This window comes from Sciurus carolinensis, chromosome 1 (assembly GCF_902686445.1).
Source record: "Sciurus carolinensis chromosome 1, mSciCar1.2, whole genome shotgun sequence".
Classification (NCBI taxonomy): domain Eukaryota; kingdom Metazoa; phylum Chordata; class Mammalia; order Rodentia; family Sciuridae; genus Sciurus; species Sciurus carolinensis.
In genome coordinates, this window is record NC_062213.1 from 27,125,307 (window position 1) to 27,138,420 (window position 13,114).

At 28.1% G+C, this 13,114-nt stretch overlaps 1 protein-coding gene across 1 annotated transcript in view; it reads left to right on the forward strand.

Annotated features, from left to right (window-relative positions):
• The window catches only part of Csmd3 (CUB and Sushi multiple domains 3), a 1,190,022-nt gene that overhangs the window by 451,287 nt on the left and 725,621 nt on the right, over positions 1-13,114 (forward strand). The window contains 1 exon segment of the mRNA XM_047516388.1: positions 10,759-10,836. Coding sequence (XP_047372344.1) covers positions 10,759-10,836 — 78 coding nt within the window.

Below are 13,114 nucleotides of genomic sequence, written 5' to 3' on the forward strand. Positions count from 1 at the left end.
ACAAATCATCTAGCAGTCTTGTTGAAATGCAGATTGTGACTTTATGATGTTGAAGTGGGATCCAAGAGCCTGTACCTGCTGTAAGTCTTGAGGTTATGCTGATACACAGAGTGGCAAGAATTTAAATAAGGGTGATTATAATTTATAGTGACACATATGAAACTCTGTCCACTCCTGGAGAAATATATTCTCTACTAGAATAAATACAATGTTGCTAAACTATCTTGATATTTTATTAAAAGTTAAACTTAAATTCCTTAAGAGTGACTCTAAAACTGGAAAATTCTTGAACCGAAGAGATATTTTAGGCCAAATACATTTTTAGACTAAACCTGGTGATAATTCTTCAAGCTTTATGAATGACTGAGCTATTGACATTCATTATTTTACTGGAAGAATGAATACATGTGTGCTCGACTGATGAAATAAATGCTGTCGAATTTTCGCCCATGATTTTAAGTGTTACCCTAAATTCTACACATTCAGATGTATATTATTTTAAAATGTTATTATGTTATAAAAGAAAAAATAAACCACCAAGTTTTAGTTTTCCTTTACTTATGCTATTTATAATCTCTGGATGGCTAAATGACAGATAAAAGTAGAAAATAATGATAATAAGGACACAAAAATTGATTATCAAATAAAATTTCTCACAAGTGAAAATTTAAGCATTATCTTTTATTTTATGTTAATGGTTGAACTTGATTTTTACCTGTTTGAGTTCCCATGTCCTTCTATATGAGACTGATGAATGTATTTTCATAGCATCTTAAAGAATAAATGATAACAGATGGGAGAATTTATTACTTTTAAAAATACCTATTTATGTGATTCTAAGAACATTTTCATTTAGTAAAGTAATTATTCATTTGGGATATAAAAACTTGGATATTAGTAAGATAAGGAATTCCCAATATTTGGGGGGGGAATTACTAGAAATATTGACTTTGTATTTCATGATTCGTCAATATTGTATCATTTGGTTTTTTTTTTTTTTTCATTGTTCTCTTGACTTTTCCCTCCTGACATTTTTTTTGTGAAAGTTGTGTTCAGTGTTGACATCTGTAACTATTCAAAAAAATCTATGTCCAGAATTGTGCCAATTTATTATTTAAATACATGATTATTTATTGGATATCCTTCTCATTTTCTATTGCATTACTCTATTTCATCTCATTGGTAAAATTAAGGAACATCATTCATAACAGTAATTATATTGTTCTGTTTCTACTTCTTTTACATTTTGTTAAGTAATTGATTTTTGGAAGAAAAAAGAAGAGAAAAAGTAAAATGTTAGAATTTACTTGTTAACAAGTTATGTAGTTTTTAAAGGTATTAGATAAAAATACTTTGAATGACTGAGGACTTGTATGACAACATCAAGCAATGCAAATTTATTTTCTATCCAAATGACAAATCTACAAGTAACCACTTTAACATTTTTATCCAATGCTACCCTTCAAAACCATGCTTTTGAATTAGCCCTGTGTAGAGTGCAGAGATTTTAAGAATTTCTGACAACCTAATATTTTATTAATCTTTGAGTAGGTTTTTCAGGAAACCTACATTTTTTTTTTTACATTAACTCCTTTGTTCCATAGTAATGTGGAACTTATTTTATATTTTTTTTCCTAATTCTTTACCAATTACTAGGCACACCAACATTATTCAGAATGTTGGTAGTTTATTCTCTGTACTAGAATATATTTATCATTTTAATAGAATGAGAAGATAAGGAAAATCATAACAATATGTATTGAATTGATAAGAAGGGACAGGTTAACTTTAAATATCAGAGATGAAAATGGCTTTATGTGTAGCTGATTTTCTCAAGTCATTACAGAACTTATTTTACCTGTGAATGAAATGATCACAGTAAATGTGATGTGTATGACTTTTAAATCTTTTTCCTTGTTAAAATATTTTGAAGGGGCTAGACTTTATATTTGTGCTCAAAGCTAGCGCCAAAGCGGACTCCTCTGCCTTTTGGAATAGAAGGAAATGGCCCTGTGTTAGAGACATTTTTATCTTGTTCAGAATTATTTCAGGGCATTTTCACCCACTTTTGCAACAAGCTGCTTTTCTTGCATGTAGTTTTCTAGAGCATATGGCTGCCCTGCTGTGCACAGAGTGAAATCACACAATTAATCTTTACAATTTTAGAAAGAGCAGAACCTTCATACATGGTAGAACAGCATGGTGTTAGGTTTGGGGTGCATTGCATGTAATATTTTTCTCTTCATAATTACATCATTTATATTCTAAATTGTGGACTTTTGTTTTTTCATGTTGATGCTTTCTCTTCCTTTAAAAATGTTCTTCAAGTGGCATTTCTTCATGATATCAAATAATATTAAAATGATAGAAATTTCTCAATTGATTTTATCCAGAGGCCAGAAATTTTTTATTGAGTAGGTGTACATTAAAGAAGAAAAAATTTCAACTCTCCTGAACTTTCCCATTAGAAAGGAATACAGTCAAAGGTGATTTTGCTAAAAACTCTAGATGATGAATTAAATTTCAAATATCAGTTTGTTTATGCTGTACCATTTTAATTCATGTATTCATACTCTTAAAAGTACCATATTATGAGAATTCAAGTCATGAGATTATACTTGGTGCTATAGGCAAATAATCAAAGTCTTTATTTGATATCAAGTCCAGTCAATGTGGGTTTCTAAGCCACATTAAAAGAAAGCATACTTAAAATCAAATATTACTAGTAATTTAAAATTTTACATTAGCTTTGAATAAATGGAATAAGATGAATTAATCCTATCTGCTTGTAGTTTTCCAAGATATACACTTGAGAGTTCTGATTGAACATGTGGAATGATATTATTCATAATTAGATGGTGGTACAGATGTTAGTATTCAATTGTCAAAGTCAAATGAATGAACATCCTATACTAACATACATATGGCCTTGGACTATCCACCTAACTTTTCTTTATTTTCACGTGAGGAGAAATAGAGGAACTGATTTCACTTGCTTTTTTATGATTTCAATAACAGGTAGGCATTGGGTACCCAGTATCTTATACATACTACCAATAAGTGGGACTCTCCTTTTCTGGAGTCCTTATAAGAAGACAATATACTCTAGTATAAAAATCTTGGAAGGTAGAGATAAATGAGAGCAAATTAAGAAAAAGATTAACTCATATTTTAAGATTCTTAGGTACCTCATTTCCCTAAGGACAAAAGTTTAAAGTAATATTACCTAAATCCCAGGAATGATAGAATCTTTAAGTAATTCTATTTTCTCTAGTTTCACAATTATAGTGAAACTATAATGAAACTATAATTATAATTTCACAATTATAAATTTTTAATTTATAATTCTTCACTGCACTAAGGAAATTTGTAGTGGAAGGATAGATTCATTCCACTATACAGCTGAAGAGAATCATTAAAGTTGTTACTATTATTAAAACAGTTGATTCTTTCTCATTTTAGAAAGCATCATAGTAGACATAAGTAGTCTTTGAAACTGAAAAGAAAACGTATTTGGTGTACCTTACTTTATCTTGAGTAAGAAAATATTGTTATCATTTTACATGTTAACTTTATAGTAAAATTTATGTGAAAACAAATTATAATGAAAGCAAACAAAGTCATTTATGTTCAGGAGTGTATGGTATATCAACCAAAAACAGGCCTAACAAAATGCATAAATTGAGTGGATGTTAATATTTGATTAAAGGACCAAAGATACTTTTTAGCATTAGTTTATTTGAAATTGGCAGAAAATAAAGATTAAAAGCTTAATTAAAGACTGAGATAGTTCTGAAGTGTTAAAATTATCTGCAAACCATATCAATGGTAACTCTTCCATATGATGACTTTTATTATGCCAATTATAAGAATCCCTAAAGTGCATATATAAAGCCCACATTTTTCATGTAATCCTGACATTTTACAGCACACCACAACTGTAAGACCTGTTAGGCCAAGCATTGCGTGTGCATCTGCTGTTATGTAGGCAAATGTTATGGATTCCTGAATTTGTTACATCTCCAGGAAGGAAGAAAGTCCATATATAATTTTTAGAGTCTTTAGACAATGATTAGTTATGTGATTCTTTTTTTTCAGCTGGTTATCTACACTGTTCAATGTTTCCTAGCCTTTTTTTTTCCCCCTCTAGCTGTGCTGAGAATCAAACCCAGGGCCTTGCACATGATAGGCAAGCAATCTAGCACCAAGCTGTTGTATCCCCAGCCCTCTGTCTCCTATATAAAAAGTAACAAAAGTAATTCAATCTATAAGGCCTGTGAAAAATTAACAAATTGTGTTTATAAAGCATGATATTACCTTATCATTCTTACTATTCTCTTCAGTTTCCCAAGTAAAAAATTTACAAATATTTCTATTGTAAAATGGTTGAAAAGATTGGGAATTGAAGTCAATCTCATTTTCAATTTTGAGAACTTGCTACAGGATTTTCTTTTGAAAAATGGAAATGGGCTAATTATAAGTCCCTTGTATGTTCAATAATTGTTTCATAGGTTCATATAATCTAATGTGATTGATTATATGTTTAAGGAACTTTCTATATATCCCAACTAAATTTTCTAATTTGATAAAATATTTGGGCAGGGTTCTAACAGTACAAAATACAATTTTTGAGTTAGAAATCCAGGGAGTAGATGACAATTTGGATACTATTCTTACATAATGAAAAAGACAGTAGAAAATAGTTGAAAAAATTTTATTATATTGAATCACCAATTGGAATGGCCTCTGAGATTGACTAATTATAACTGGTAATAATTAGATATGGATAACTAACATTTATAGACTCTTGCTATATGCCAATTTAAGAATTTATTATAGAAGTTAAGCATGGTGGTAAATTTCACAATTACATATTTCTTATTAAAATTTGAGCATCACATATATTTTATAGTGACACATTCTATATGTGAGAATAAGTATTAGCCACAAACTAGTGGTGGCATGTGTAGAATTTTAAGATCTAAAAAGCATTTTGGGAGGGCTGGAGATGTAGCTTAGTGGTACAGTGCTTTCCCTTGTATGCATGAGGTCTTGAGTTCAATCCCGAGTAACACAAAAATAAACAAACATACTATAGTATTTGAACCAATTACTTATCTCTAGTATCTTTTTAATAGGAAGAGTACATTAAGATTTTAAGTATCATTTTAATAGGAAGAGTACATCAAAATTTTAAGTAATTATAAAAATTAATGTATAGTATTCACTTCTATATTTTAAAATATAGAAATTTTATTTTGAATTTGAAAATATTTTAGACCTCACAAATCCCTATTTTATATTTTTTCTATAAATGAAGTTTTCCGTACTTTTGAAAATAATTAGTTGCATCACTGCTTTTGACCATCAAATGGTGGCCATTATTATTTCTCTTGATACGATTTTATCTTCATTAATTTTTAACATTGTTATAAAATATTTTTCATTTGAATAACTTGATAGTATGCTGTTGAATTTTCTATTATACTTTCTATCTGTATACTCCAGAAACATGATGTAATTGCAGCATATTTCTAATCACATTTTTAAAAATTAGACAGTAGAAACATTTATAAAGATATGTGATTTTCACAGAAATTTGTATTATTAATCCAGTGGTGAAACTTACATGAAAGTTGGAAAAACAGACAATGCAGGAATATTGTCCAGCATTTACTCTGACATCAACATAATTTCTCAGTCTTTCCTCTTCCAAGGATTATATGGAAGAAGTCATCAGTAGAGGCCCCTATGCTAAACATACTCTTAAGTGTTTTGTTCAGCTGGGTAGGATGTTTTTAAAATGTTAACTTTTATTCTTTGTAGGCCTGTAGCATTGAGCAGCTACTTACCTTTAAGCACACAAATGGACAAAACCTGTCTTCATAACACAGATAATTCCTTTAATAACCTCTAAATACATTTTACTCTCCAGGCTAGAACTAAGGGTTCTAATGACATTTGCCTGTCTTTTTTATGTCCAAATTCTATTTCCAAATAGTTAAGGCTAAAGGAATGAACCTTCTAGAACTGAATGGAGAAGTTAACAGATGTATTTCGTGTCTTATGGGACTAGAAAACAAGTCTGCCAGTTCCTACTCAAGGGAAAGAAATGTAACAAAGAACATTGTTTAACCTGTAATAACTAGTAGTCAGTGACTGTATTTCTTAGTATCCATGTAAATTCTAAGATGTGCCATCGTCTCAAAATCAAAACACATGTCAGTTATTTTGAATATACAATTAAAGAAAATTAATTTCTTATTCATACATTTTACTTATTGAATACAATGTTAAGATTATAATTAATTGAAAAAACTAGTAGAAATTATAAAACAAAAAGTATATACTATAGCAAATGGTGTACAAAAGGTAAAGATAAAGACATTATTGAACATTTGAAAATAAATGTTAAAGCATAAATACCCCCTCATATCAGTAAGATACCAATTACTTCGCACCTGAGAAATTATTTCCCATTTCAAGAATTATCATATTCTGATTGAATCACATATTTATAATGCAGCCATCGCCACTTCCAGGATATTTTATTGTCAGAATAAATATGGCAAACTTGAAAAGTCAAAGTTATAATATTACATTCATTTTATCTTAATTATTATATTATAAAATAACCTAGGTGGAAACTGAGAGAAGTTTTAGGATTTTTCTAATGACACATAATACACAATAGTACTATCTGCTAGGAGAATGATGCTACGCAAACTTGAATATGAATTATTTCCAATTGATAAAAGTGTTTTACTAATACTAATGTGTTTTGTTTTCAAAGATATAAATGTTCTCCAAATTTAAATATTTTGAATATTTAAATGATGAAAACAAAACAATCAAAATATAGATATAGAATTTTTGAGACTGTGTGGTGAAAAACCCATCAAGTTTCAATGAAGAATATGAAGGCAGGAGATATTTTATGATTATGTTATAGAAGCTCTGTGATAGAGAGACCACTTAAAGGTTATCTTTTCCAAACCTATCATATCTATATAATATGTCTAGTTTTCTAAAAATAAAAATCAACACCAGTACTAATTCAACTACATCCTAATCTGTTGTCTCCCACTCATGGTCTTAATTTACACTAATCAGAATCCAAAAAATGTCATATGACACCTATTTCTTAAGGAAAACACATATTTAGAAGAAAATCAAGGTCATTTTCACATATGTACATATGTTTATTTTTTGTAATAGGAGTTATTTAATTCATTTCGAATACATGACTTCAGCTTATTAACATGAAAGCAAAGCTTAAATAAATATTGAACATCACTTTATTTTAATATGTTTTAAAAGGAAGTTTAGAATTCAAACTGATTTGGGGGATAATAGAACAGTAGTTGACCTGGAAGATACCACAGTGCTAATCCATTATAATGGTTTAAAACTGACCTAATGAAAGTTACAGAAACAAAGGGGGTTTTCAACTGAGCAAAGATGGATTTGATTGCTCCAATATTGTTCCTTTTTGCCCAACCTTTCACATATTCAAACATATTCTATTATACAAAAAAGGGTTAAACAAAAAAGTAATAAAAACTAGTAAGTGATAAAAAGAATTTGGCATATAAAAACATAAGAAAACAAAGGAAACAGATTTTTTGCATAAGACTCTAAGTCTTACATTTAGTGCTTTCTAAATTTATTAGAGCATACATAGTTTTTTTGTGTTTAAAAATAGCTTTACAAATGATCTTGAGTATTCAGTCTTTTATCATTTCCACCTTTCCTAACTCAAAATTAATAAAGGAAATTCTCTCAAAAAGATACCCTTAGTTAAATGACCGAGAACTAATAATATTGCATTTATCTATTCACACACTTGCACAACATAAAAAAATATTTTTTGTCTGCCCTTGAGAAGCTCACTGAATAGTGAAGGGAATTGCCACAAATAACACACTGCCTTTAAATATTTTCTTGACCTATAAATATATCAAAATGCATTTCGACTTTGACTCTCTTTTGTATAAATTTTACATGCTTCTTACTGAAATACATAATTTTAAGAAGTTTTTTTTTTTTAAGTTAACCTAGAAACATTCCTTAGTGACATGTCAGATTTATTTAAATTTTTATGGCACATTTGTGATATTAAATCTCTTATAAAAGACATAGGACAGAATCTTATAATCAAAACAATATTCAACCCTTTGATTTATTCATAAATAAATACGTGTTCTTGCTATAAAAATTATAAAATGTTCTCAAGTATTTGTTTACTAACATTTTAAAATTTGTGTGAATTTAAATTTTATATTGTTGCTCATTCACAACCTTTTATGTCCTAAAATATATATTTTCCTGACCTTTCATCTTCTTTTATCTAAATTTTAGTTATTATCATTTTGTCTTTAAAAACTGTAGATTTTTTAAATAAAATAATTTGATATATAAATGCTTTTAAAAAGAGAACATAAATAAAAGTCCTTTCAGAGCAAGAAAAAAATACTTAAAATTCCTGATCTGCATTGATATTCTCTTGGCTAAAAGCATTCAATTGTTTTTGTCTTCAGGTTTTGTTCCCTTGCCTTAACCAAATAATCCATATTAAATATAAGCATTCACACAAACCTGTCCCTCTCCCCATATACATATTTTTCCACCCCACACATAACAGTATTGAAACATTATTTACAACAGTGAACCCTTTAACCCATAAAATATTTTACAACTTTTGCCTTTGGTTGTACAATGCCATCACGTAAAAAAAATTCTTTTAGAATTTAAAACTTGAGTTGAAACTATCATGAAATCTTCAGACTAATTTGTAATACTTAAAAAGTCAAATTGTACAATGCAGAGAAAAATAGAGGTAGATTCCTTATTAAAATTCATGTTTGGGATGGGAAAATCTATAAGTATGCCACAAAAATTAAAAAAATGCTAATTCTTTTTATTATAAAAAAATATTTTGAGGCAGCAGGACATTTTGAAAGTGGCAGAACTAAACTTAGAGTATTTGAATACTTCAGAAGAATTATGCTTTAGGTTACCATCGGGGTGTAGGTGGAGAATCACCACTAGAGAGGCCTGTAGTCTTTATTCATTATAAATAAGAGTCACAGAATCTCTGAACCATAAAGAAATGAAGAGGTTAATCTAGTTTTACCTACTTTGTTAAGAGAAGGAATGGAGGTTAAAAAAAAAAAAGCAGAACCTTTTGCAAAATCACTCAACTAATAATTGTCAAGATTGGGAGTCTTAAATCGTAATCCAGTTATGTTCCTCTATTAATCTACATAGCATGCATAGATAGTTCATAAATACATATCCCAATAAACCATCTGTCTCTTCCTTTCTACCTTTGGAGTACTAACAAGAAGAAACAAATCACAAAAATATTCATATCCAATAATCGATATATGTAATTTGAACTAGTTGGTAAAATGACAGTCCAGAATCAATGAAACAATGATTTTAAACTATCAAATGAAGATCAGTTTTGCTTTCTCCAAATTGATAGTGTGAACAAACCTAATGCATAATTATTTTTATTTTATTTTATATTTCACTTTATTTTTTGGTACTGGGGATTGAACCCAGCACCACAACCGAGCCCTAATTGCATAATGTTTAAAGCTATTATCCTTCACCATAAACCTGATTTAAAAATGCTATGTAAAGATTGTTGTAATTGGTTACATTAAATATATTTCTTATATTTTTGTTCATGCTATGTCTTTCCTGAAAGAAAGTAATTGATATTTGAATCTAATTAGGCGAGATTATGTAATATTTTTTAATTAGAGAAATTTTAGTTAAATACATATTCTTTATTTTACTTGATGTCAATAAAAATTTTAAATGTTCTTCAGAACTATTATCACTTTTTAAAATCCATAGATTCTAGACTTAATTAAATAATATGTACCAGAAGGAAGCAAAAGTTTCTTTAATCCAAATTACTTGGAAAATATTTTTAACATATTTGAATTAAAAAATATTTTCTAGATAACTCCATTGAATTTATATGGATATATTTTTTTCTTAGATTATCCAGTTGTATCTATTTTGATATAGTGCACAATGTGATATCTCATCCTAGGATATTGATTTTTCTATATTTAAGATTAGAAATAATAGAAAGTTGCAAGTTTTCAAATACTATCAAGATTCCAAATAGTTGTAATTCACTTTCACACGTTTTGTAGAATGTAGAATGACATAGTATCAAAAGAAATGATAATGAATGGAAATTAGTGGAAGAATTATTAAAATGTATTTTGAATATTTTCAATTGTATTATTTTCTTAAGTGCTTCCTAATATTTCAAATAAGTTAAATTTTTAAGTAATTAAATTTTTAAATTTAATTTTTAAAACCAAGTTCATTAAATTCTTCCTGCTATACTAATGTCCCAGCATTATTTGTTTTTCTAGTTAAATTTATTCCATACAATTTGGTGAACTCAAGTGGTTTATGATAAAGTTCTAAGAGTTTGGTTTTATATAAAAGTTTGGATAGTTTTAAAAAATACCTATGCGTATCACACTTTTCTCCCTATAGAATATTTAAAATTCTTCTACATTGCTTATATTACTAGGTGATTATATTACTTTATCATCATTATTATTATTTTTTTTTTTTGTATTTTCCTTGGGGTACCCTATACAGGCTTAAGAAAGCAGTTTCTTTAACTTGCATACTTCCATGCTAACAAAATTTGTTAACTTGAATTTCATTTTTGAATTGTATTTTCTGATACATGTTTTTGTTTGTTTTTTTAACTAGTGAAAAAGGCCATAGATTTTAAATCTAGAGGATTTAAATTGTTTCCAGGGAAAGACAACAGCAACAAGTTTTCTATCTGTGAGTGTACTCCTTTTTTGTTACTTTCTCTAGTGCAAGAGTGAAGTTTGTGGTGTCTGTGTTGTTTGTGTGTGTTTTATCAAAATATTTGTGTATTTACCAAATTAACTACATTAATATTTATATAACATGCATGATGATTATTCATATTTTATTGTATTTAAATGTGTATTGAGTTAATGGCTTGATGCAGTAATTTTCCAACTTCAAATTGTTTTTCCTAAAATTTATTCCATATTTTAATATATGAATAAATTATTCTGACTTCATTTGATGATAACAATCAAGTTTTGTAATTCTGGATTCTGAGATAAAAATGACTAAAATTTCTAAAATTGGTCTTTTCCTGTAAGAATTCTTAATTTGAATATATCTAAATTTCTACAAAAGTAGTTTTTCTGAGGAGCATTTTTTGTAATAGCAATTTCATTTAAGAAAAAGTATTCTTAGTTTGATATAATTTATTCAAACACTGTCCTTAGTATTTTATAAATCAATTATTATTCACTCCTTTGAAAATCTCATGGTCTGAAATATTCACTTTTTCTCACAGTCAGGTTTTTATAGATAAGTTGATGTCCATCTCATAATCCCAGATTGAAAGAATCACTGAGGACTGGGGATATAGCTCAGTTGGTAGAGTACTTGTCTTAGAAGCACAAAGGCCTACGTTCTGCAAAAAAAAAAAAAAAAAGAAAGAAAGAAAAAGAAAAAAGAAATAAAGAATCACTGAATTAAAGCATACATCTGTATTAACATAAACAAACGTAACAAACATGGAAAATGGTTTTGGTAATGCTCTGCATGTTTGTGATACAGGTTAATAGCAATTGGTAAAAATTTTCCACCTCCCTGTTTACCTACATCCATCTATGTTCAAACCTTTGAAACAAGCCATTTATGTTATAGTACCTAACTTTTAAAACAGTATGTTGGGAGTAAATGAGAGTAGTTCTTGCAAATTATGTATGGCACTATTGTTGATTCTTCAACAAGAGTGTATTTTCAAGTGAATTTTTTATTTCCAGATTTCGATGAAATATTTTAACTATTTTTAATAAAAATCATTTACTAAAATTACATAAAAAAGGAATTTCCCTGTGCTTATTGAGTTATACACATACATACTAAGTGACACAAATTGAATTTTTATGTTAATTATCAAGATATAAACTTGGGAATTCTATGTTATTAAATATTTTATTGTCCCACAATTTTAAAATCTGATGTTTATATTTTTTTAGTTAAACACTAAACCCCAAACAGCAAATATCAATAGGACATCATTTATCAAATTGAATAATGTGTTTTAAAAGCACACAATAGTTAATTTCAAAGTATTAAGCTGTATAATTATAATTTATTCACATATTTTAGGATAAAAATCTATTTTCAAAGTTGATTCTGTCCATTTTGTGGAAAACAATGTTAAAATATGATTGATACATAAATCAGTTAATACGTTTTGGAAAGAAATACATATATCCTATAATAAAATATGAATAGAAAAATTTACCAGGTCAGATACTTCCAAAATAGTAAATTTCATTTCAACATGAAATGGAAGTAAAATGTTTGCAGAATTAAATATTATGTTTACTAGAATTTTCCCAATATTTTATTTGATTCGCATATCTATTTTGGAATTCTAACTAGAATTATATGATATAAGACGAGTTTTACCTTTTCTCATTTATCTACACAAGTGTTAACTTTATGTGCTACATGCTTCAAATTTCAAGATGTTCTGAGAAATTCAGTGTATCTATACTAAAATATCTAGGATTTGTCAAGTTATTTTTTGATGTGAATAACTCTACACTGGTGTGTTGCCTTAGTGGAAATATATATCATTGTTGTGGATTATAGTGGGAACAAAAAGGAAATTTTTGCATTATTGTGCTACCTTAAAAAAAAAGCAAAAAACTGAATATTTATTTTAAGATTATCAGGCAAACGGTTAATATGACTGAAATAATGCTTTTAATTTACCTCATATTTTGCCTTTCTCCATTGTTCTTCATGTTAAAAAATACTTTATCACTTACTTTTTTTCTTTTTGAATATAAGTAATTCCTACATCAATGCAAAAAATGTATTTATGGAAAATTTTTATGGTCATAAAATTGCAAGCCAACAATTTTTTTGTTTCATTTGTTTTGGTACCAGGGATTGAACTCAGTGGAGCTCAACTACACTGAATCATATACCCAGCACGTTTTTTTGTTGTTGTTTTGTTTGGGGCTTTTTTTTAGACAGGACCTAGCTAAGTTGCTTT